The 25,574-nt window shown below is 40.1% G+C and overlaps 1 protein-coding gene across 1 annotated transcript in view; it reads left to right on the top strand.

Annotated features, from left to right (window-relative positions):
- Nucleotides 1–25,574, top strand: part of GPR158 (G protein-coupled receptor 158) — a 199,330-nt gene that overhangs the window by 58,727 nt on the left and 115,029 nt on the right. Inside the window, exon 3 of the mRNA XM_086742581.1 lies at nucleotides 24,218–24,320. Coding sequence (XP_086598707.1) covers nucleotides 24,218–24,320 — 103 coding nt within the window. The remainder of the gene's footprint in view (nucleotides 1–24,217; nucleotides 24,321–25,574) is intronic.

Below are 25,574 nucleotides of genomic sequence, written 5' to 3'. Positions count from 1 at the left end.
GTGGTGCAGCAGGTTGTTCCCCTGCAGTCCATGGAGGAGCAGAGATCCACCTGCAGCCCATGGAGGACCCCATGTCAGGGCAGGTGGATGCCTGAAGGAGGCTGTGGCCCGTGGAGGGCCTCCTAGGGCAGTTGTTCCTGAGAGACTGCACCCCGTGGAAAAGGACCCATGCTGGAGCAGTTTCATGAAGGACTGTAGCCCATGGGTGGGACCCCACGATGGAGCAGGGGAGAAACTTGAGGAGTTCTTCCCCTGAGGAGGAAGTGACAAGTGATGAACTGACTGTAACCCCTGTTCCCTTTTCCCTCCTGTGCCACTTGGAGCAGGATGAGGAAGGAGGTAGAGATAATTTGAAATGAAGATGAGCCTGGGAAGAGGGGAGGGGTGAGGGGAAGTTGGTTTTGTTCTCTCTCTCATTATCCTACTTTGGTTTTATTAATAATAAATTTAAATAGTTTTCCCCAACTCAAGTCTGTTTTGCCCATAATGGTAGCTTGAAATGATCTCACCCTGTCCGTATCTCAAACCTCGAGCTTGTTGTTATATTTCTCTCCCCCATTCCCTTGGAGGCTGGGGAGAGTGAGTAAAAACTGCGTAGCTTGGTCCTGAGCAGGGCTAAACTATGACAATTCAAGACATCTCTTTTGGTTTTCTTACGTATTTGTCACATATGTTCTATACCCTTATTTGTATTACACATGTCTAGCTATTAGGCATTTGTAATTCAGTGTTCATTGTTTGTGCCATTATTTCTGTTGGTAAACTGCTTGGCTGATTATATGTGGGAGAAAACCAACATTTAAAAACAGAAAAATAAATCTAATAAGCGGTTTAGATAAGGAAAGATTCACTGAAACTTTTAATCATTCTGGAGTATTGTGTGAAAAATATGATGAAAAGATATCAAAATGTGCAGTTAACATTTTAAAACCATTTTTATGAATGCTAAAGATAATGCATATTTGGAATGACAGCTATTTATATTGCTAGATAGTAAAAGAAAGCATGATTTCTTATTTGTGAAAGCAATGCAATGATCCTAATGTAAGCAGTTCATTAGTTTCTAGATAAGTGCTTTTTTTGAACTGAACAACTGCAAATGAAGAAGGAATATAAAATTTAAATCCTTTTAAGGGAAGTCACTTTGAGAGAAGCATCAGCATTGTGCGCTTTCACTCCGCAGCTACTGAGAAATGAAATGAAAAATCATGTAATTCCCAGACAAAAAAGGCGTCCTTAATTTAGCTGAAAATGTAAATACGTATCTGCTAATTAAAAATCTTATTACAGTGTTATTAGAATTTCCCAATACACCAAAAAGCCAATCTTAAATTCAAACAGAAGGCTAAGCACAAATGCAAATGTGTTACCCATATCTTCACTGGAAAGCATAGCAGCACACAAATCAAAGATGTTTTTATCTGTCAGTAACAATAATGGCAAACCCCAATAGTGATTTGCCTTGAACTTGATTTTATTTTTTTTTAAATTAAAAAATGACCTTAGTGAATTGACACTTCAATTCCTGCATTCTCTTGCTATTTATACATTTCTGTTCTAACCGTGAAACAACTTCTTAGAGAAAGCATCTAATAATTATTAAAACTCTGGAGACTTACTAAGAGGAAAAAGAAAATGGACGTTGCCTGTGTCCTAGATGCTGACTCCCATTTCCCCTAGAAATCTTCTCCAGCCATTGTTGCACTGTTTGAGACAGCAAAGGGAAGACGGCAAAGACATATTCGTGGTATGTGGGGAAAGAATATAGGTTTCTTGCTGCGTGCTTGCTTTTAAACATAGCGAATCAGAGCGTCTTGAATGGCATCCATCAGGAAAACGAGATTCAAAAGTAATTGTTTTTTTCTATAAGCAGTTCTCTGTAGTTCATCCTTACATTAGTATCCATAAAGTTGCAACTGCAGCCTTGGTTAAGATCTGGGACAGTCTGATTAATGGTATCTGTCTCAATGAGGTGCAGTGTCCCCCCAGCTGTGAGGAAATTTCCAGTGATTCTCAAATGGAAAGGATGCAGGTCAAGGCTGCCCAGCTTGCTGTCAAGGCTATAAATGTGGCAGATGATGGATCAAATGCTGCTGTGTTTTCTGGCTGGGTGTATCTCAGTGGTGCTCACGGAATTGTTTAGGCAACTTTGTATAATCTTTGGACTTTTGGATTTGGAGGCAGATTCTTTTAGGCTGCAGATGAGTAACCTCCCTGGTTGGGAAAGGTCCGTGGAGAAACAAACCATAGTTCTCCTACATATGGCGATCACTAATGCTGTTTTTAAGAGGGAAATACAGAGTATCTGATGGTGAGGCCACTGAGTAAATTTGGCTCAGGAAACTGGTTTCTGATGATGATAATCAAGTTAATTATTGACCAATAAACAGTTAGCATTATATCATTATCCTGGCTTAGTTGTTGCTTTGAACAGCACAGGAGCCATATTCAGAAGGACGAGTCATGGCAGCAGTGGTGGGCACGAGTGCCTTGGAGTGCTGTCAAATGAAGCAGCTGATGGTTTGCTGCTTGAGGTCAGTGCTCAGCTGCTGGCTTCCTTGTGGCTGACTAAGAAGTGAATGGTTGAAAATTCTCCCCTTGCTCAGGAAGCATGACGAGTTAGGCAGTTCTTCTCAAGACACTGGCAATGATTAGGAGCCCATCTTCTTCCTTCAACTGGTAGATGGTTACAGAGGCTATTCACATGCTAATGTCACAATTTTTATCTGTTGTACTTGACCCAAATAGTCATACTGGAGGCAAGAGCCATTCTATCAAATAACTGTAGTGAGATTAACCTATCTGCAGCTGCAGGTGGAAGCTGTGGTGGAGATAAATGATTTTAAGACAAGGAATGGTTTTTCTGATGGTTTCTACTTTTAATCAGTATAGTGTCAAATATATTGGAGACTTCTGTATTTCTACAGTACCTTCTCTATCTAGGTCATACAGCTGTGACTGGAGAGATGTGCAAGCTCAATGCCAACAGAAAAGTGCTGAAATTGAGTGTTCAATCCTGACCTGGGATAAAGAGAGTCAGACTTTTGCAAATTTGTGGGCACACTCCAAGACCCCAGTGTTGCTAAACAAGGAGTCTGCTTGGCAGTACTTTGGAGGCCAGCTGTCCAGGTTAAGTAGGGACAGTCTTGCAGCTCAGTGGGTAGTGGGCATAGAATCTAAGGTCTGTGAGTGACGTGAGCAGGGGAAACCGTGTTACTGTTGGGTATATTTCTATTGTAATTTTTTCTTGGTTTCCCATGGAAAAGATGCATTTCTGACTGTGTTATGTGACTTTCAGGTCATCTCACGCAGAAAATTTTGAGCCAGTTGGACAATATGACAATGGGATCGAGGTCACAAATATGGTCCTGCACGTTTTGTGACAAGAAAAGAGCAAAGGAGAGTGAAAGCTCTCCATTAGGCGAACAACATGGGGTGACTTCATCTGTTTCAGACAGGAGAAGTCACACAAGTGCAGGAGATGTCGTAAGTGTGCCAGCCATGTGAGGTGATTTAAGTAGAGCTCACAGTGAAACATGAGGTACCTCTGTTAAGAAACCAGACTTCCTCCATTGTACCGCCTATAGATTTTTCTTTAAGATGGTAACAAAGGCATCCAGAGTAGCAAGAGAGATGTTAAATCCTGTTGTCACTCACCCTTTATATAGTCTAAGGACTTTATATTCTGTCAGTACTATAAAGCACCGCACAGTCTGGGCAGGCATTTTTGAGAAAACTCATTTCTAATGAAATTCAAGGGACAAAGCCTTGCACCAACCCACAAGCTTGCTGAATTCTTGCCTACTAACCACAAAGGGTACCTCTGCAGATTGCTTTGATGGGACTCTGTTCCTCTGTGGCCTTTTAACTGTTTGATATTCTGACAGCACACAAATGGGCAGTAAAGTGTTATACAGAGCAGCATTTCACTTGTCAGCTGCACCCCTGCTGTTGATGCTTCGAACTAGGGAGCCATTGAGTTAAATGGTGCACAGTCAGCTGGCTGCATTTTTCTTCTCTCCTATGCAATGACTTCACCTCATTACCTCCCAGGTGAAACTGGAGCTGTCTGCATCAGCAACCTACTTCTGATTTCAAAGAATGAGTTAGGATTTATGACTGTTGGCTTTGGAAGGCAGGGGCATTGGAGCACTAGCCTATTTTAAATCTGTTATACCAACTTTTTGTGGCAATCACTACTTCTGGAATTAATTGTTGGGCTTTTTTTGATCAGTTTTATGTTCAAATACTGTAATAGAAATTTAAAAAAAAAAGGAAAGGAGAACAACATTACAGAAAAAAAATACATATTAAAAATCTTCTCTGTGACTCCTGAGAAATGGCACAGTAATCCTAGATGTAACGTTCAAATAGTGCTTGCAGCTCTCCGTTTCTCAATTTAGAAACTGTATAGCTAAATATCTAAGCAATGTGGAACTTAACAATGTATTATTAAAAGAAGGGAGAATAATACTGGTTTGTTTGCTTCTCTGCTGTAGCAGCTTTTTAGATAACGCAGGCTGAACACTTTTAATTATCTTTGTAAGATACATTTGAAAATTCATCAAACTCTTACCTATTATTCTAAACCAGTTATTTAAAAAGATGTAAATCCTTTCATTTCTATGGAGATGAGCAGTGACAAATAATTACAAGTGTAAGCTAGGATGAAGTGTATCTGCAAACAAAAGCTTATGTTCTCCCAGGGCATCTGCAGCTCGAGAGTGCCTAAATCCAGGCTGCCCAGTGAGATGTGCCTTGGCATTCATCTCCTAGTAGGCTAATCCTACACTGACGACACTTAAGAAGAAGAAATCTTTTTTCTTCATTCTCCCTCAGCATTCAGCATAACCTGTTTATTACACAGGCAACAACTAAAGCAAAAAAAAATCACAAGCTCAGCTTGTTCCGTTACTCTAAAACCCAATGCAGAAACCAAGGAAGTTGAATCACGTGGAGCAATTTCACGTGTATTTGAGGCAGCTGCAGGCAAAGAATGAGTGGAGTGGAAAAACGTTCTCAAATTCTGTCCTCAAGCATAGTTTCATACTTCTGCATGCGGTGCTATTTGCAGCGCTGTTTCTCACGGGCCCCAGGTGGGAGAAGCACTTCCCACAGAGCCCTTGGGAGCTCTTTACGTGATGGTGCTCTACCAGGTCACATGCCTCATTTCTGATTATCTTGGAGGTTACCAGCTTTCCATTAGCAGCCACTCTGAAGACACAAAAAGTACTGAAAGTGTGATAACACAGATCGTTTGAGAGGAGGTACCTTGGGGAGCTGACAGAAGGGGTTGCAGGGAGCTGGTTCATCCTGACTGAGGATGCTCAGCTTCTCCAGCCAACCAAAAGGTGTTTCTGAGTTAGTGTCCCTTTTTGATTGCATAGATTTCTCTGAAAAAATAGTTAACTCACATAGGCCTGCTTGATGACTTCTTAATTCTTAAGCATTTCATGTGTCCTGTGTTATGGGTAAGAATAGCGTGACTGGGTTTATCCTTCATATCAAAAGTGATAATAGGTTTGATTTCAGTCGTATCAAACTAAGCTAACAAAGGAATGGAAAAGAAAAGAAAAGCAAGAAGCAGAAAAAGACACTAAAAGAAATTTAGAATAAGATGGGTGAAAAAAAAAAAGAGCAGCAGAGCAATTCCTGCAGGTGCAGCTCAGGGCTGTACAGATGCCTCCCGAAAGACGAGGCTGTGGAGTGCAGAAAGGAGAGAAGCCAGCACTAGCTGGGAAAGCCCAGGAAAAGCATTTCCCAGAGCTTGATAACGGTGACACCGAACTGCTTCACCCTTGCCTGCTTCTCCAGGCTGTGAGTTCCTTGGGCAGGGATCGTATGTCTCTGCCATCCAGCACTCTCCTGAGTGGTGTAAAATATTTCAGTGCTATAGTGAAACATGTGAAAACCTAGAGAGCATCTTGGACAGGAGAGAAGTTTGTGAAAAAAAAAATGTAAGGAGGGTGTTTTGGTGTGAGGAAGTGGGAAGTGAATTTTACACTTCAACTCTACCCCACTAGTGTCACTTAGTAAATCACTTAAATAAAGTGCTGCCATGAGGCATGGAAGCACCGTGGATGTGTGAATGGATCGGTAGCCTGGTAGCTAAAGGGTGCGTCTGAGAGGTGAGATGCTTTTTCTGAGGCATATTCAGAGACTTGAACTGAAGTGTCCAGAGATCGGTATCTTGCACTGTACTGGTGAGTCTGAGAGAAACAACTCCCAGAACAATTTTGAGTGGTGGAGCAGTCTCTGGGGGTGTGAGATGCAAGTTTGGGTCCTTCAGCACAAGGGAAGGACCTGAACCTGCGATGCCTACTGCACCACAGTAGGTGTAGGTACTTCTGGTTTTCCAGTGCTCAGTGGGAGGCTATCATTTCTGCAACCGTTATTGAACTCATTTTAATCATATGGAATTTAAGCTCTCTGTCTCCTCACCTGTATTTTTCACTGGAGTGGATTCAGATGGTTAAGTAGTTTAAATATGACCTTAACAATTCTCATTTTGGAAATAATACTTGAAAAGTATTTGCTCAGCCCTGCCCAAAGTAGTGCTAGAGCTTTCCTTTGGCCCATATCTCATCACTGTAAGTTGAAAAATAGGAATGACCCAGATTTTTCAATGGAGGCACCGCTAGATCTGCTTTGCTCAACTAGTAGAATTCAAGTCTTTGTTATATATCCATTACATGACATAAGTTTGTTAGGGGAAAAAGTGGTATCACAGCTGCGTAGCTGCTGGCAGTGCTCATGGGCAGAGCTGGTGCACTTCCCTAGGACAGGGCAGGTGGCAGCTGAGCAAGGCAAGGGGTGTGGGTGTGGGAGTGGGAAGGGTCCTCAGTTGGATCTGCTGGTTAAACTGACCGCAAAAAATGCGTGTTGGTAGCTGGAGATGTTCCTTCCCTCTTGGAGATGGCTGTGGTCCTTGTGTGGTTGATGGGGACCCTCACATGGCTAGCAGCTGGGGCATGAGGGCAGGTGCCCAAAACCTCCATCAGGGGACAGGGAGGGGACAGGGAGCGGAGGAGAGATCAGGAGCAGTTGTGGCTTCGGCTGCATACAGGTTTGGCTTCTCTTTGAAACAGAACATTTTCCTCTTACTCCTGTTGAAACAAATGGTACTCGTGTCTCCCAGGCATACTTTTTAGCCAGGATTTTGTCTGGTTAAAAGTGAGCAGGACAGTGGACCACAGCCTTTGCCACTGGGTGGGACTGAAGCTTTTAGGCCACTTACTACCTCCCTGTGATCCATATTAAATAGGGCAGAAAGTAACATTGTGCTGTGGTAGGTATTTTTTGGCAGAAAAATTGTGATTCACTAATGGCCTTTCCCCCATTAAATGCTGTACAACTGCATTCTTGTAATTAATATTTAATTGGACACTAATAGCACTTTATGCAGAATTCAGATGTGCTGGTGAGACCTTGCTGCATCTCAGAGCTTCGGGCTGTTGGGCTGCTTAGAGAGCGGTTGTGTCTGTATTTTAAAATGATACACTGACAAATAGCTCTACTTACGTCTCTGCAGTCAATGCAGAGAAAATGTATTATAACATAGGTAAACATGACTGCAAGGTGTTTCACTCTATAAAATTTTACGACACTGACAGCAAAATAAGACCTTTTGAGGCCACAGTTCCTTCAGAAGACTGAACAGTATATTTAGGAAAATATCATTATTATTGGAGTGGAACTGGCACTTAGTATTACTTTTTAAAATTTTAACTACAAAATTGAAGGTTCCTAAAAATTACAGTAAGTTTTCCTTTTTTTTCTCTCCTCTCTGGCCATCAGATCTCTTAACTGTGCCATCAGGCAACATGGCTTGATGTCTTGTATTCCTGAGAATAAAAGCTTGGCCTGCACTGCTGAACAGAAAACCTCAAAGCCAAGCCACGATTAAAATCCTCAGTGAAATTAAATTGAAAGCTACATGTGTACAATTAAGAATAATAATGGGGAAAGTAAATCTTCCTGGTGAAGCAAGTGTTGACGTACTAGATATTGCCTTTCAGATTTGAATGAAAACTGCTTATAATGTTTTTCTTCAGTTGTCATTCAACTCAACGTTAATTACACTGTAGGGTTTCCCCGATGACATGTTTGTTGAGCTGGATGTAAGTGACAAGATGATTATATCTAAATGATTGGTAAATGTGTTGGCTTTGAGGGCTTAAATATTTGTATAAATGATTCTTCCAAAAGCTGAGGAATGCTTGACGTCTCCACAGATAACAGGATAACAGCTTTGTTATGCACCTTATTTTAGGGCTATATTTTGATTTTCTTACTCATTTTGGTACCTTCTTAATCCAACAAAGCAACCATGAAAATCTGAGGGGCGGTTTCGGAATAAGAAGCAAACCAGTATAGAGAAGATGACAGAATCTCGCATGCAAAGAAGGAATTTCCATTGTAGCTTTAAGACATATGCAGCTATGACTCCTATTTCTCTGAAAGCAAATGAGGAGAAAATAAAAAATATACCTGAAGTTAGCATCTTCAAGTGAGGAGTGCCTCTTACCTCTGGGAAAGAGATAATTTCTTTGGGTGATAAGTTGAATAGAATTCTCAAAGTTATTTTAAAGGCTGAAATTTCATAATAAACATCCTGAGTGAAATCTGTGTGATCTTAATAGGAATAATATTCTAACAATTTTCATTTCTAAGGAGCTGCTGACACATTCAGTTAAGGAGATGCATGTAATGAATGTGAGTGCCAGGGTGATGGCCTAAAAACATTTAGCAACTTTTCCATGATTTTTCTATAAAGTAAGAAGCATCTCTTAGACCAGAAAGAAAAGTGGAATAAAGGAATATATGAACCAAGGCAGAGAAGAGAGAGCTTTAGCTGGCACCTCTTCAGGTTGCACAGGTAGAGAAGCCTCCCAAGGAAGCTGGCAGGAGGGGGGAAAGGGAAAACCCAGCCTCTGTGTTGGGGAAGACAACCTTTCCAATCCAGTGGGCAGTTTGTCTGAACGATAAGTTAGGTCATGAAAATGTGGTGGGTTTACACGTTAAAGGGAGAGGAAGCTGTCAATAGAGAGATCTGGGTGATTACTGTAACAGTAAAATTCTCAGTAAAATAGCTCAGCTATGGCTTACTGCTGTGCAGAAGTCAGCTAATTCACTGCGCGTGAACAGGTATCTCTGGGCTGTCAGAAATTCTGCCAGTGGAACTGCTTTTTTGAGACAGGGGCTTTTTGCAACCTAATAGCTATTTTGGTTGTCTAATAAAGATGTGAATCAGGCCATGGCACAGCGTTATGTTCTGAGGCAGCTTTTCCTGTAATCTGAAGTGGTGCTACAAATAGATATCTAAACCAAAGGATCTTTGGTTTTCTTGGAAAGGCCCTCTTTGTTAGTCCTACCAGTGAAGTTCAGGCTGTGTCCATAGCATTGATCATGGTGAGTAGGGTGTTCAGCAAAAATAATTCAAGTCCTGTTAATTGTCATACAATCACATATGTCTCTTTGTCCCTCAGAGATCCCACAGTCCACTTTATTGACTTCAAGAGTAGCTCAGGGATTTTTTTCCACCCGCTAGCACTGAAATCTGTCGTAAAACTTGGCAATTGATTGGCATCTCAAGGCAAGTTTACCCTACGCTTTACAGCAAGGAGAGGGGTCTTGCTGAAACTGTCAGTTGAAAAACAGGATTTGAGGATTAAACAGTTTTAGCAAAGTATTCACTGATAAAGCTGAAGTATGATGAGGACTTGGGAAATCATGTGGCTAAATGAGTGTTATTTGCTAATTGGCAGTAGCAGCAAGGCTGCCCAACCTTCTGGTTGTTCTTGAATCTACTGGAAGTCGCAGGTGATACTTGAGGCTATAGTGGTCTTCATTCTTTAGGTTTTATAACTTCTTAGTCGTCTCAACAAAGGAATTTATATTAAAGGAACTGCGTATCAAAGTGTAAAAGCAGAATGAAGCAAAGTGGATTTGATTCTAGCATCATTAGCCAGTAATTTCAGTGAGGTGACTGGAAGCACTAGAGTCACTGGAATTTTATTTTATTTAAAATAAAGGCAAATGAGATCAGAATTGAATCCCTCTCATTTTGTCTTTCAAATCTCTGTTACAATACACTTCATGTGACAGAGACTGTATATGTCTTTTGTTTTGTGCAACTCTGAGCATGTTATTGTGATTCTGAAAATAACCGCTAATCATTTCCTGAAGAATTGTCCTTTCTGATGAACCGCTGTGTATTTTCAGCTGCTTTGGACATTATGCCACTAAAAGCTGGTTTGCCTTTCAAATGTGTTTCCTCAGCTGTAGTTTGAGGTTCAGCAGCAAAATTGCCTGTGAGGATAAATGGCTTTGGAAGATTTAGAAATTATAAGGTTGAGGTAAGTTAGGATAGAGTTAATATTCACCTGAGCTGGGTGGAGAACTGGGCTGATAGCCCTATGGCTGGGGCACCCAGCTGAGATAATTAACTAATTAGCTAACAGCTGGGGTTAATTTACCCAAATTAGCCAAAGGGCTGTTCCATCCCATCTGACATCATGCTCAGTATATAAGTGAGGAGGGTGCAAAGGGGAGCCTCCTGCTACTTGGAAGAAACTAGGTGTGGAGATTTGTTGTAAGTTATTATACTGTATTTGTATTCCATCACTGTTTTGTTTTCTTCTGTTATTGCTGTTAAATTTACTTTTTGTTCAATCTCATCCCACGTGTTTTTGCTGTTTTATTTTTTGTTTGTTTACCAGTTCTCCCTTCTGTCCCACTGGAGGGTGGTGGGAGTGAGAGAGAGACTGCGTAGTCTGGTCCCGATCAGGGCTGAACTATGATAGCGTATGAGAGAGAAATATACTGGGTGGGTTCCTTCGGATAATAAGACATACTAAATTTCCTCCCCTTCCTTTATATTGTTAATTTTGATATGAGGAGGAGCTTAAAGTAAGAGGAGCTTAGCTACAGTTTTCAGATGGGAAGAGGTTTTCATAAACATGCCAGTTCTGCTGACATGATTTTTTTTGAGGGCACGTATCAGCTGTGTTCCATTTGGTGTAGAAAGGCAAGGAGACCACCCCAGTGTGAGCTGGGCTACAGCCCCTGTCTGCTCCTGCAGCAGGCTGTCTTCCGGCTGCAGACTTGTTCTCATCTTCTCCATCCCAGACTACAGGTTTCCATTAGATTGTTATCTACCTTTTGTTGGAATTTTGTTTGATATTGTTCTATAATACACTCTGAGTTAGAAATTTCTTGTTGCTAAACCATCCTTTAATCCAAATTCTGGCTGGAGTATAAGAAGTAATTTGTGAGGGTACTGACTGAGCAAGTCAGCAATTACCAATTAGAACAACAATTTTGAAATTTGCTGATTTGTCAACTAGAGATATTAGATGAAAAATATATAGACTATATACACTAAGATGTGATTCAGTGAGGACATATGTTGCAGAGTGACTGCTGTAGTACATTGCAGTATAGAGTTGTTACTAAAATCAGAATGAAATTTTGTGACAAGTGTATTTGTTATTATTGTCATTAATAGATCTGATAACTTCTGCTGTAAAGTATTTTAAATTCCTTGTAGTGCAAACAGAGACACACTGTTGCTTTAGCTATAGCTAACTGGTAGTGATCTTAAATATCCACATCAGTCATTACTTGTGTTATTTTCAATGCAGGTTTACATGCAAACGTGTTTCTTTGGTGGCTAAGTGAGTTATGTGTTCTTCTTGTATATTGACTTTATATGGTTGGTATTTATATAAATTTATGTAATTCATATTTATTCTAAATTAACAGTAGTATTTATTTTTATTACTAAGAAATTAGTGCAAGATGAGATGTCTCTTTTGTTTGGGTCTTTTTTTCACTCTCTGTGTATTTGTTTTGGAGTCTTATAACAGGAGTTAGTTCTGGGATGCGGCTGAGGAGCCTGTAATGTATCTCTAGGGAAGGAGACAGTTTTCAGGACACTACTAGTTTCTATGAATAGCTGGGTAAAATTTTGTAAGGTGCTAAAGAGTGCCATTGAAATTAGTTTTTATGTGTTAAATCATCTGTCTTGCAGCTGAGGAAGGTGTAACAAAAAAAAAAAAAAGCCTGACAGGTGCAGTATATAAATGCCCGTTCTTCCTCTCTCTCACGTGTGGCAGCTGGAGGCAGATGCAGGGGCACTGGCACTCACCTGGCTGCTGGTAGAAGGATGCTTTCTGTAGGTGGAGGTGTTTAATTGTCCACTCACTTCTTTACATTTGATCTCTACCCAGGGAACTTTTCCTTCACCAAACTGCTCATTTGTAAGAGAAGCCTATAAAAGTTCATTGGGGAGATGAAGTTCTGCATTTACAGTAGATTGTAATTTGAAAGGTAGCCAAATGCTGAGTGCATCCAAATATGTTTTCCAAATTTACTTTAGTTTGAATATAATTAAATTCAGTGTCTATAACTTGCGCTGCCAGTACCAGCATCACTGCTGATATTAACAGGGCTTTTTTACAGGTCAGGGTAATTATAAGCAACTGGTCTCAAATGAGCTAATAAGGATAGCAAGGAGTTATAGCCCAATTCAGCTGGTAAGGCAACCTTCTCTGTCTCACGGGAGTACTTTAATATTATTTAAATTATAGTGAGCAAGTTATTACTTTTTAGAGCAAAGATATTTTCTTTTTTCTTTTTTTTTTTTCCCTCTGTATTTCCTTATGGATATGATACTGACTAACTATCCTGGTATTTATTTTAGTTCAGCAAAACACTTGTCATGGTACAAAGCTATATGCAATGCCTAATCTTGAGATGCTTTGAGGATTTGCAAGTGGAATCAAAAAGAAAAGTCCCCCACTCCCAAAAAGTCCATAGATAAGAAAAAGATGTATCATTTGCAAGGCAAGCAAAAAAGAAGCCTGTAGATAAGTAAAGGAAATATCTTCTTCCTAGTGAAACATAGGTAAGAATTGTTAGTAGGTAAGTCACGTTGACAGTCTGCTGAAGTGTATGTGTCCTGGAGTGACCGTGCAGATGTCTTTGAACTTCTAAGCATTTTGAACCTTAGCAAGAACCTTCAAACTTGACCTGAAAGTGTGTGGGCTTTGTGGGGTGGGAAGGCTCTCATGCTGCTAATATGCAGCGCTTTGCCTTTTCGCATGTTTCTGACTTTTTTGAGCTTTCAAAACATTGCTTCTGGGTTTTAGGCTTTTCATTACATTTTCTGCAGCTGACTCTCTGCAAGGTTGATATGAGTGGGAGTAGGATTTCCCCTAAGCTTCTGCCATGGTCCATTCATGTGGTTCTATAATTCTACAATATTGTGAATGCAGCTATATAATATGAGAACTATATAAAACTTTAGAATATAATGATCATATTATAGGGTAGTATTCACGATATTATGGAATTACAACTTTTGGATATAGAATCCAGAAACTTCCTGGAAACTATGAAGCAACAACTACTTGGGAGAGTTTGCCTCAAACTCAAGAAAACTCAATAGAAACTCTTGTCTTCAAGATTGTCTGGTTTATAATTCATTTACCGTATAGAAATATGTTAGTTCAATTTACTTTCAGGAGGGTTTTTTTTTGTTTTGTTTTAATGAAGTCAATGATCAAGATAGAATTTTAAAAGTCTCAGAATAGAAATTTGGAAGACCCCATCTGTGTCCTATTTATGCTGTTAGAAGATTTAGAAAAGTACTGATCAGAGTATTTGAACTGGGAAGGCTCTTCAGACAGCTGATTAGGCTGGTGCCTGTATTTGCCGCTTGCTTCAAAAGCACTCGGAATAAGAGTTTGTTGGAGTGAAGTAAATGGAGAGTCCGTGTTGTTCCTGGAGGTGAGGTGGGTCACAAGTCTGACGTCCTTGGTGACGTGTTGTGTTTTGCAGCAGAATAAGATAGAAAGGACAGAGAGGGGAGAGCAGTAACACAAAACATAACAGTAAGCTAATTTTACAAGCCTGGCTGTTACAATGTTGTCATTCTTGTGGACTTGTTAACCCACGAAAAGAGGTGAATATTATTTATTTTTAAATATGAAACAAAATCTGATGCCATTAACTGCAGGTTAATGAAGTTACTGACCAATTATTTTCTCTCTTAACCTGAAAATTGTTTCTTTTTCCATCGTCACCTTGATAATATTGGCATGTTGCCAACTAAAACCTATGCATGTGTGACAGGACCTGGTTCTGCCTTCATTTGTCCCGGTTTTAGTTTCACTGGTTTTGGGGATTTTGCCACTCAGTAAAAGTGATAACTGTGATGCAACCTCTTCAAGTGATCTTGAAGTGCGAGTTAAAAAGTGAGATGGTGTGGAGCGAGGGTGGTCTTTTGTGTGTGCGTGTGTGTGTCACATTAGGGCTGACAGGTGTTTGGTGCTATTTCTGTAGCGGCTTCCAATAAAATGGATTTGCTCTGTCAGATGGAAAGTAAAGTTGACATTTTGTTCAGTCTGAGGCAAACTCTTCCAAGCATCTTGTTGTCTGCTGAGGTTTATAGGTCTACAATGTACTGGTACCAGATGCTGTTTCACCATTTCTGAGAGCTCTGAGAACGAGAGGTACGCTTCTGTAATTAATAATAGAAAACAATTTCCTTTTTAATTTTAACAATGTCAGAAAAGATCCAGTCCATCATGCTTTGTGAACTAGCTCCTGGCAGCTGCTGAATAATAGAGAGAAGACTCCAGCTTGCTTTCTCTCCAGTGGATATACCATGTTACTTGTTATTCATTAGTCCCTCCTTTCATGCAGGCTTGTTAAATAGAATTGGTGAGTGATAAGTACCTTACTGCCTGAAGGCCACTTTGATTCCCATGTTTGACTGTTACCCTTCTGCCACTGTATACTTGCAAGTACTTGAGGAAAAAATAATTACAGTGCAGATAAACTTACTGAATTTTCTGACATTCTTAATAATCTCTATGAAAATGACTTCCAAATTTGCAGTCATGTGCTTTTCAACTAGTGTTGTTAGTAGTTACCCTGCCAGGAGAAAGAATACAAAGTTCTAGACTTTCAGGTTCCAGAGATTGTTTGATGCTTTGCTTTGGCTTCCCACTGCAAGCTGGAACAACTTCATATTTCTTGTATCTCTGTGGTGTTGCTATCTGCCATGGGGGTTAGCATTTTAGAACTGGTTAAGCTCTGCTGGTTTGGGACCTTGGCTCAAAAGTGGCATGCTGCTGAACCAAAGGAAAGCAGAGTATTGATCAAATGAAATCTAAAAATGTATTTCATCCTTCCAGCTTAGATTTGAACTTAATGTTAATTTTGGTGTGTGTCCACCCACCTAAAATTTCTGTGGATACAAACGGACTCTGTAACACAGGGGCTCCCTACTGGAGACAGGACAAGGGAGCATTTGCTTTCATACACGCTTCTAGGCACAATAGTTTATTCTCAGTCTGTTAAACTAAGAATGCTTATTCTGTATCAAAGCTGATGTTATACCTCGAGCTTCTGAGAACATCTTTATACGGGGTGGCTTTTTAAACGGAGACTGGCTGTTGCTTTGTATAAAGGAGGAATTCAGCTTGGGCAGGAAATGGCAGTCAAGCAGAACAGGGGAAAGTGGCTTTTAATCACAAGGGCACAGGAATAGCCTTGTTTGGATTAAGTGGAAACCTGAGGGAGAAATGATGATGGGAAGAGAGAAGCATCATTAAATATCAAAAGCAGTCATTTAGAGAGAGCCTTCCAAGGAATTTATATTCATGGCCAAACCCTCCATCTCCAGAAAACAATGAAGGAGTGAGATATGAGTCATCAAGGCTACATTGGCTTTGGATAAAAAGTAAAAATCTAGATTTGAGATAAGGAAAGCAGAAGAACAGAGGGAAGATTTTCAAGGTGTCTCTCTACAATATAGTGGCTCCATATAGAAACCTGGATCACCAGCCCTCTGGCTAGCCTTAGACCTAGAAGTGAGGGCTTACCTATAGGATAGTTACTACAAAATTACGGCATTTTTCCTCAAAGCTGATAAAGGTTGCAAAAAGAATGGAAGTGTTCAGAGCAAAAACCAGGATTTCATGGTGTACTCTCAAGGCTGATCTCTCCTTGGTGTCCTAGATGAGACATGGTAAGCAACTAGACAGGTATTACTTTATCAAGCATATCACTGTTTCATATTAGATTTAGTTATAACCTTTTGTTTCCAATTTGTTTCTCAAAAGTATAACTATATGTCTTGCTCAAATGCATTTTTTAAAACCCTTGTGCTTGCCTAGTGCTAAAGAAGAGGCTGAATGAGCTAGCAAATAGCAGATGCTGTGTTTTCATGGTGCAAACAGGACATGCAGTGCCTCTGTGGGACTTTTGCCTTGTAATGAGTGAGTATACAGCTCCAGGCTGTAAAGATCAGTGTGAAGCTGGTACTGTCAAGTAATGGGAGTTTGGGAGGAATTTCTTCTGGCAGCAGTAATATGGTGGTGCTTCTGACTGTGATATGACCCTTATGATGACGCTTGAACAGCAGTCTAACAGATCATGGTCTGCAGTGTTCTTGGGCAAGAGGAGGAATGATGTCTTTGTCACAAAATCATTGTTTACCTTGATAGATGAAATTGTGAAAGAAGTCAGGTGATGAGATTGAAAGCAATCAAGAAGCATCTGTAGTTTAAGAGCTCAGATCATAGGTTAAACCTAGAAACTTGTGCTCAGAACTTGAGTTCTGAGGGACATCCAAACCTCAAGGATGGGAAACTTGTGTCTGGAACATGGAGACTTGTTTGATAAGTAGAAAAATTCAAATTCTGACAGTATCTTGCAAGCAAGATTAACTTTCTTGGTGACTTGGCACATTGTGAAACTATATAGGTTACAATCCAGAATAAAACAAAATTAGTAAAAGGATATTTAACAAGTTGTGGACAGAGCAGTCACTCTGCTACGGGGCTTGACTGTCTTCCTGAAATAAAGAAATATACTTTTAAAATGTGTGCTGCTGATGGACAGAACCTAGCTGGGAGTTTTGTTTTACTGATGACCACCAAGTAAACGGAAAGACTCATTTAATTGACTGTGTCAGACTCTGTTTTGTGATAAAAGATGCTGTGTTTTCATTCAAGTACCAGCAAGGTGGGTATTTTCCTTAAATTGCTGTCTGATGTTGCACTAGTAGAAAAGGAAAGAATACTGCAAAATTGAACATTAGATATTAAAGATATTAAAATTTGAATCCTTTACACAACTGTCTTTTGAATCATGTTTCACACAAAATACCCAAGTAGAATTTCAGTAAGAAATGATTTTGTGACTGAGAGCATCATTTATCCAACTTCACATAGTTGGACTCAACTCAAGACTCCTGGCAGTCCTGAGTAGTAAAAACCTCTGGAAAAATGGGGCAACTTGTCCTAAAGATAGACTGAATGCTAAGGAACAGGAACATCAGATTATTGTAGCCTGGTTTCCTGATGCGTTTTCTTATGCTGTTAGCTGATGTCTAAGGCAGCACTAGTGCCAGCTAAAGCTTTTCTTCTGACTGTGGCGTTTCAAAGAGCATTCTCTAATGTCCTATAAAAGGTATGTCCTCATGATGGAGTCTTTCCCTCAGCGGGGACACTGATAAAGTATCTCTTCTCTACCAGGATGTTATTTTCATGAAGCTTGTGGGAACTTCGCAAGTTTCTCATCCATACTGCACTATCTGGAACCAACCAGTAGGCCAAAAAGTTACTGTGGGTTGGGAAAACAGACACAAACTGTTACGCACCTTTTCCAATGTGATCACGTATGTCTTGCTAGTGTGTGGAATCAGCCTAAAAATCATGGTTAAGAGTCACAAAGTAATTAATGGTTAATTGCTAGGAAATGCAATACAAATTACATACAAATAAATACAAATAGAAGAAAATGTGAATGGCTGTTCTTAGTATTGTAAACAAGTATTTTTAATGAAGTTTATAAATGTACAAAATGGATTTCAGAATGAGAATGATTTGTATTGTCACAGTGCAGAAAATTGCATTTATTGGCAGAGGTAGGCCGACCGTGAAAATTTGGTTAAAAAATTAACATCAACAAGTAATACAAAATTGAGGAGTTGTGCATTTTTTAAAACATTGCAAAATTCTGCTAGTTTGTTAATAATTCAGGCAAACATGAATAGAGGAGAAAGAGTACTCCACTACTCAGAACTGTACCCTTTGTGGGGATCAGGAATAGATCCAACTTTTCCCCCCACCAAATGGTTTTGGAAATGCCTCACATTCTTGCAGTTTTTGGCAAGCTTTCTTAATCTACTGTGTCCTATTGTGTAGCCCATCTTCCAGGCAAAGTTTTGCAATGCTTGCTGCCAAGTCACAGATGAGTGCAGAAGCAGTTGGCAGAACCAGACGTCCAGAGGTAAAGAACCTCTGTGTATTTTGGCATATTCCTTGACAGCTTCTGGAAGATCTTCTGCCAATGATGTTTGGTATTTCCAGTGTTGCCCATGTGTGAAGCACAAAATTATCCTAGTGATGGTAAAAAAGGGATAGAGATTCAGTATGAAGAGACTTCTCTCTAATGTAGGAAACACACAAAGGAAGTGAATTAGACTTTGCTTTGAATGCAGTTTATACCTGTGCTAATAGTGAAAAATGTCTTAATTTATCCTCAAAGCCAAGGAAATCTGACCCTGAGAAAGTGCCTTCAAATTAATCACACAGCATTATTTAATGGCTTTAAAATTATCAGTCCCTTTGGTGTCTGGTAACGGGTTCCCCTGTAATTGCTGCGCAGTTTTCTAGGAGAAGTAAAACTGTAATTTTGTTGTTTAGCACGTTAATCGGAAGAGGTTTGATGTGTTCTAAAATGATATTCAGGTTACCATTGACAATTCCAGTCTGTCATATAAAAAGATTTTTTAAAATTATTTTTTTAAAGTAGCCTGATTGTGGCCTGTACAGATGTTTTCAGCAGTAATGAAAGATCTGTCTTAAACACTGTCATTGCTGAGAACCTTTGAGTGTCCAAGCTACTCCTCCTCTGAAAATTGCTGTAATCATTGTGCTTTCCTCCTTCTGTAAAGGATCCCGACTGTGGGAAGCATAGTTTGTAAGCTGTCCTTGGGTTGAAAACATTGGCATCTTGGGAGTGATGGGGATGAGAACCAGAAGGGAATCCTGTATGTCCTCAGACATACAACCTGGTCACAAAACTGATTCACATTGCAGAAGAGGCTAATTAGAAATTAAAGACTCTGCAGTCTCTCACATTTAGTGAATGTCTTCCTGCTCCAACTGAGGATGATTTGACATTAACTTTTCTGTTCATGGTTTGTCGGTAGTCGTGTGTCATTTATAATTGTTTATGTGAATGAGCTGAGGCTCCTTACCATCAGTATTTACTCTCATCCCATGGCTTAACAAAACCTGAATAATGAAAAATCACATTAAAAATCAGTGAGGAATTTTTAGCAAAGCATCAAACTATCAAATGAATGTTGTCCTGTGTCAGATGAGCTGTTGCAGTGCTTTGTTGGACTCGGGGTTTAAACAACTCAGTGTCATTTTAAGTCCCTTGTTGTTGGAAAACAGATTTTTAAACTTGAATGTAAAAAAAGAATTAACTCCACTGATGCACTCGGGAGAAAAGCTACAGGGGCCTAACAAGTAACCCTGCAGCGTAAGTTATGGAGTGGCTAGTCCTGTCCTGTCTGTTTGAAACAAAACGTTGTATTTGAAGAGAAAAAGTTTGAGTAGAGTTGTTGGTGGGCTGGCTGCCTCCCGAGCTGTCCGGAGGCAAGCAGGGGGCTCTGGGTGATGCACAAGGCCCTTGCGTGCGTGGATGTGCTCACTGTTAGCTTCGGAGGCTGCAAACGCACTTCAACACAAAACTCTGCTTTTGAAGGGTAAATGAAGAGAGAAATGAAGTGGGTAAAGCCTTTTCAATGACAGAGCTGTCATTTGGCAGAGAGAATTTTACTCAGACTTTATCTTCTTTCATTTATTTTTAAGAGCAAGTGTGCTTGCCAACATGGTAAACCGGTTCAGAAAGAAGCTCTTGGGGTCTTGCAGGATGCCAGCTTGCTCTGGCTGCTGTTGTGTGCCAGGCACAAAATGACTCTTACATACGTAGCATTGGCTAGTCATTCCCTATGTGCTGCCCCTACCCAGAGCAAAAAAATACAGGCTTAGTTCTGTTATTTCTGTTAAGCTTTATCATGACTTTGCTCTTACTGCATCCTTTGAACAAGGAGTTGACTTTACAAAAGGGAGATGTCCTCGTTGCTGTATGCATGTGGAAATTGAGATTTTTGAAAGCTGCTCTTTGAAAAACTTGAAATATCCAAGTCAAGGCTGGCTGCATTTTTAGGTTGTTGGTTTTTTTTTTTGTTTTGTGTTTTTTTTTTTTTTTTAATTCTAAAATTACTGTTTTAACCCCTCTGCTCTAGAATGCCCCAGTAGAGATTTATTTAGTGGTTTATCTAAGTTTCTAAATTACATGTAGGACATGATGCCACGTGCTTTCTCTTAAACTACTAGTTTCCTTTTGCCCTTTCCTCCCCTTCTGTTTTCTGGGGTGGATGTAACACTTGCTTTGTGTACCTGCTGAATACTTTGTCACTTGGTCTCTGGCTAATCAGATCTGATGAGAGGCTTTGCCTCTCCTATGCCAGAGGATTTGGCTCAGGCGTCTAAAGCAATTGCACAGGTTATTCAAAGGATTTATTTTCTTTCCAATGGATATATTCTTTTTCAAAATAGATCTTTCCTTTGCCCTTTACCACAAGCAGCATAAAAATGGAACCAATACTACCTTTTAAAACTGGTTTAGCTGATGTGTCTGTGTTTATTCAGGGCCTGTTTATTTATAAATAATTTCAAGGTAGATATTCATTGAATATCTTATTTTTTGAGCTGACTGTACAATTTAAAGCATACTATGTTGAACTTGGGAGTTGTTACATTACAGAAATATTGTAAAGCTGCAAGTATAAGCTTGCAGGCTGCTGGAATAAATGTGTGAATTCTACAGACACCTATTATTCCCTTTTTAGCAAAGATTATGATAAAGCTGTTCTGAATTGTAACAAAGCCACCTATAAGTACTAATGACTGGAAGTTAAAGCAATACAAATTCCATTTAGGAGTGTGATGTCCTGAAGGGCATACTGGGGAAGGCTCACTTCATAGCCACCCTGCATCTTTCACTGTTTGCCTTGACACTGGCTCCTGGGCACGTAAGAGATGTGATACAAGCCTACATGGAGCTTCTGGTCTAACCTAAGGTAGCTGCTCTTTTGAATTCAGTAAAACATGGTTTTTAAAAAGCTGAGGGCCAGTAATGAAGTGAAAAATGCTCAGCAATATGGTGGTTTTATTCCCAGACATTTGCTTTCACATTTATAATGAAATCTGAAACCAGGTCAGTTTTATGCTTCCTTTTTTTTGCTTGTGTGGAGGCAGATATTTTTCACACATCTGCTTTTTTTTTTTTGGTGTTAAGTTCTATATGGATCAAATCTTAAGTAACTTAGCAGCAGATTAATATTTTACTGGCTGTGTCTACATGGTCTGTTACGAACTGCTCAGTCTCTGTGCTCCCGGCGGTCTAAAGCCCAGGACTGATCCAGTGGCATGCCGTGGCTGAGCTGGTACCGCTCTGCAGGACTGGGGCTCTGCAGGTGCCACTGGGGTCATTGGAACCAGGTTACCACTTGCAAGGACAGGGACAAATTTTGCTTGCTTGTGCCTCTTTGTATGTTGTGTGGGTTCACCCACAGACAGCCAGGGAAAACCTTTGCATCTAACAAAAGAACCCTGATTAAATGAGTCTGGGCTTTGTTTGCTAAACTCCTCTTGTACACCAGCAAACTGTCACTCAGTTTATTTGTTACCGTTTTCACCATAATATTTACTACCATTGGTTAATAAAAGATTAATTGTTAAATCATTTGTAAAAAGAGGGGGATTTTTTCTTTACAGGAAAAGTATTGTCCCCATGATATTTAGTGTTCTTCCCTGTCTAGCTGCTGCAATTTTTTTAAAAAAGTCAGGCTGTAAGTAGTTCTGTTTCCATGCAATGTTGAGCACAGTGGAATTTCAGAGTTTGAGACTGCATCTAGAGGGGTCTAGGCTTGTTTTCACTCCTTCTCTCCTTCCAGCCTTTCAACAGATCGATGTTCTGATCCCTGTTACACCTTTGCATGGGATTATAAGGCACTGCAAGAAACAGAATTTCACCAGTGGCTTTAAGGTGTGCATTAGAGCTGCCAAAGGCTGGAAACAAGGAAAATATCCTAGACCAAGGAAAGATAACAGTGCTTGCAATGTTTTGTCCATTTTCAAGTTCTAGACTGGTCAGTGACAATAAAATAAAAGTTACAGACTTCACTTTGGTGTGAATATTGGATGAGTGTGAAAGGATCGTCAGTAAAGCATTTATTTTAATGCAGAATGGATTCACGAGCCTGTGACATATTTTATATGAAGAATTTTTTCAGTGGAAAGAGATTATGTATATGGTACTAGGGGTGCTGCAGTGTTCTCTGAATTCAGTAGAGGCTGTTTCCTTTCTTTCTTGCCTTCAAAAAGAAAATGCAGTCTCTATAGTAGTGTATACCTTCCCATTACAAAGCAAGAAGCCAGAAAGTCAGAACAGAATTTTCCCCTGAAAAATTATTTTTTATTACTTTAACTACTTTTTTTTTTGTGTGTGCTTGGTTAAAGAGGTTTTGCTGTCATTGGACTTGCACGCACGCTCATCCCACTTAGATTTCTCCTGTCCTCCACCTTGTCAACAGTCGCATTTCTGTAGGGTGAAGACAAAGTGTGAAGAAAAATGATTTGTGCCTTCTCTTTCAGTTTTTTCTTGCTTTCATGTTTATACAAAGGCTGAATGAATTTTCAGTTTTCTGGTATGCCAGTTTTCCTGCTTATTAGTTGTTTTCCAGTGGCACCCACAGGCCCGCACTGCGTGCACGGACATCGGATCGGCAAAGAGTGAGAGAAAAGATGATGCCGTCTGGGGAACTGAGGCAAAGGAAAGCAAAGTGACGTTCCCAATGTCAGGCAGAATGGTGTCGCAAATCTAAAATTTGAGATTAAAATACTGAGGTTTTCTTAAGCATCAGTGCAGACTGTCCTTTCTTGGTTTGCATTTGATTTTTCAAACTCAGATCTTTTTTACTAAACCCTGTCCTCTGCATCTTCCTCCCAGTTGCAGGCAGTTAGAGATTAAAGCATAGTCTAAAGCCACAGACAGTCACAAACAGGTGAAACAGAAGGAAGTGAGAGGACAGAGGATGTTTTAGTTAAATCATTCAGTTGCTCACTGAGGAGCTACTGGTGTCTATTTCCTATTCATGGGGGCACATGTGTGTAGGTACACCTGTACCGCAGGTACACCTAGACTGATGGGAAAGGCGTCTAGTACGGTAGCCTACTTTGATCTGATAAAGTGAAGTAAGCTATACTGCAGGAAAAACATTTTACCGGTGTTTCTACCTTTATGTTGCTAAACTGTTTTTTCTTCTGTACTAGGCAGGGTCTATTTGTTGTACAGAAATGGTCTGACAGTTATGGGTCCTTGCCAGACAGTAGATGTTCTGTTGCAGTAATAAATTTGCTGTAGTTGTCCCGATGTCAAAGTTTTGGTTTAACTCAACTTCACTTTTACTTGTTTCACATATTACTTCCTTGAAAAGGGACAAGAGAGTTTAGAAATACAGGGCTTCTCTTGGCGCAGGTTTGCTTTTTTTCATCTAGGTCAAATTTAGGTCTGAGCCACTTTCTCCAACCAGTTGTTGGCTTTGTTTTGGTTGAGTCAATCTCCACTCCAGTATGGTTGCCAGTGGAGTGGGGGCACCAGTACCAGCACGCATTGCCTGCAGAAGGTTGGTGGCTTGACTGTGGATATCCACGTTCTCCCTCACATAGCGTGAGTTCCAGCCATCTGAATCCCACCTGCTCTGCTGGGGAAGAGTGCTGGAAACTTTCTAGGAAAATACAGAGCCTTCTGATGTCCCACCTAGAGCCAAAGTACAAGAGTCAAATTTGGTGCTTGGTCAATTTATTAGTGGGTCAGGCTTGATCATAGCTGTCTTTGCTGTTTGCTGGTAATGAGCAACAAGAAAAAAAAAAAATCAGTGATACATGACTATAGGAAAAGTCACTGAGAAAATACTGTCAAACTGGAAGAGCTGCATGTTTAGTCTTAGAAGTCTGCTCACAATGTCCTGTAATGTTTTTATGCTTGAATGTACCTCTGAGTATATTGTTGTCTGATCATCTCCATGACTTTTCTTTTTTTCTTTCCTTTCTCACAGTGCATGCCAATTAAAGGCCTTGGATTTGTGCTTGGAGCCTACAAATGTATTTGCAAGGCTGGATTCTATCATCCCAACATCTTCTCAGTGAACAGCTTTCAGAGTAAGTGCCTTTGCTTGAGTTTAAAAAAAAAAAAAAAAGAAGAAAAAAGAGCTAGCATTAATAATGTAGGGCTCCGTTTTATCCTCGCCAGGGTTATACAGTAAAATCCCAGTGGTTTGCAACTCTCAGATTATATAATCACTTACGGAGTTCTCGCCCTTTGGTTTGTCATTCACAGTACTCTTGAGGATCCTGTAAAACATACCCACTTGAAGAATATTTGATTTGTAAATAAATTTAAAAACATGAAAAGAAGTCTTGCTATAGGGAAATAGAGATTTCTGGCATCTGTGCTCAAGCACAAGTATTGAGGAAATTAATAATTTTCTCTTTGGTCAGGGCAAACTAGAATGCCCTAGCTTCTGGCTTTCTGTGGGACTTAATAGTTTTCATTTTACTTCATGTGCAAAGGAGAATTCAAAGGGTTCTTGCTGATGAGGTATTAGAGATGGGTCAGGTCTGAGAGTCTTGTTGACTGTATGATACATTTGGCATCCAGCCTACACTTGCCCAGAACACACATCGTATGGTGCTTAGGCTGAGTTGCCCACAGTAAGGGAAACAGAACTTGGTTGATACTCAGCAAGGAAAATACATAAACTGCATGCCCAAAGTTGATGTTTATTACTTTCATCATAGGACCAAAGCATAATCTCTGCAGATGTTGTGCCAAAATTGTGACAGTTCTGCTAGTAGAGCTCATGCTGCAGTCACAGGTGTAAAGGTGTTGCTTGAAGGTGTAACAGAGCATCCTTCTCTGCCTCCTGTTTCCAGGTGAATACCATCCCCAGCTTCTTCGCACCATCCTTTAGCCAAAGGTTTCATGTGATCAGCTCTCTGCTGCAGGAGCAGTTTGTTTGAGATGCCAAGGGAATGGTGATGAGTAGCTTTACCAAGCTTGGTCCAGGATTGCGTGTATTATCTCCTGTTTTGTGTGAACACAGCTGTTCCTGTTCCACTACAGAAATACTTCTAGTAGTATTCAACACTTAACGTGCACCTCTGTAATACTCAGAGATACAGATTCAGGTGTTTGTACTGTGGAGTCATGTGCAGGATTATGTGACATGGTACTTGTAAAAGCATGCCCCTGCGCTACAGAGTACCTGGTAATTTGGTTAAATAAATTATTTGGTGTGGACTCAAGAGCTGCAAATAAAGCTTCCGATATTAGTTACTCAGGAGCTCTGCTTTCTTATATAAGAAGTGCTAGGGGTTATAGATGAAAGGTAAGTAACTTTTGGTATTAGGAAA

Source organism: Chlamydotis macqueenii, chromosome 2 (genome assembly GCF_036417535.1).
Source record: "Chlamydotis macqueenii isolate bChlMac1 chromosome 2, bChlMac1.mat, whole genome shotgun sequence".
In the NCBI taxonomy this organism is placed as follows: Eukaryota; Metazoa; Chordata; class Aves; order Otidiformes; family Otididae; genus Chlamydotis; species Chlamydotis macqueenii.
The sequence above is the reverse complement of the archived record's forward strand: the minus strand, read 5'-3'. Positions and strand labels throughout refer to the sequence as shown.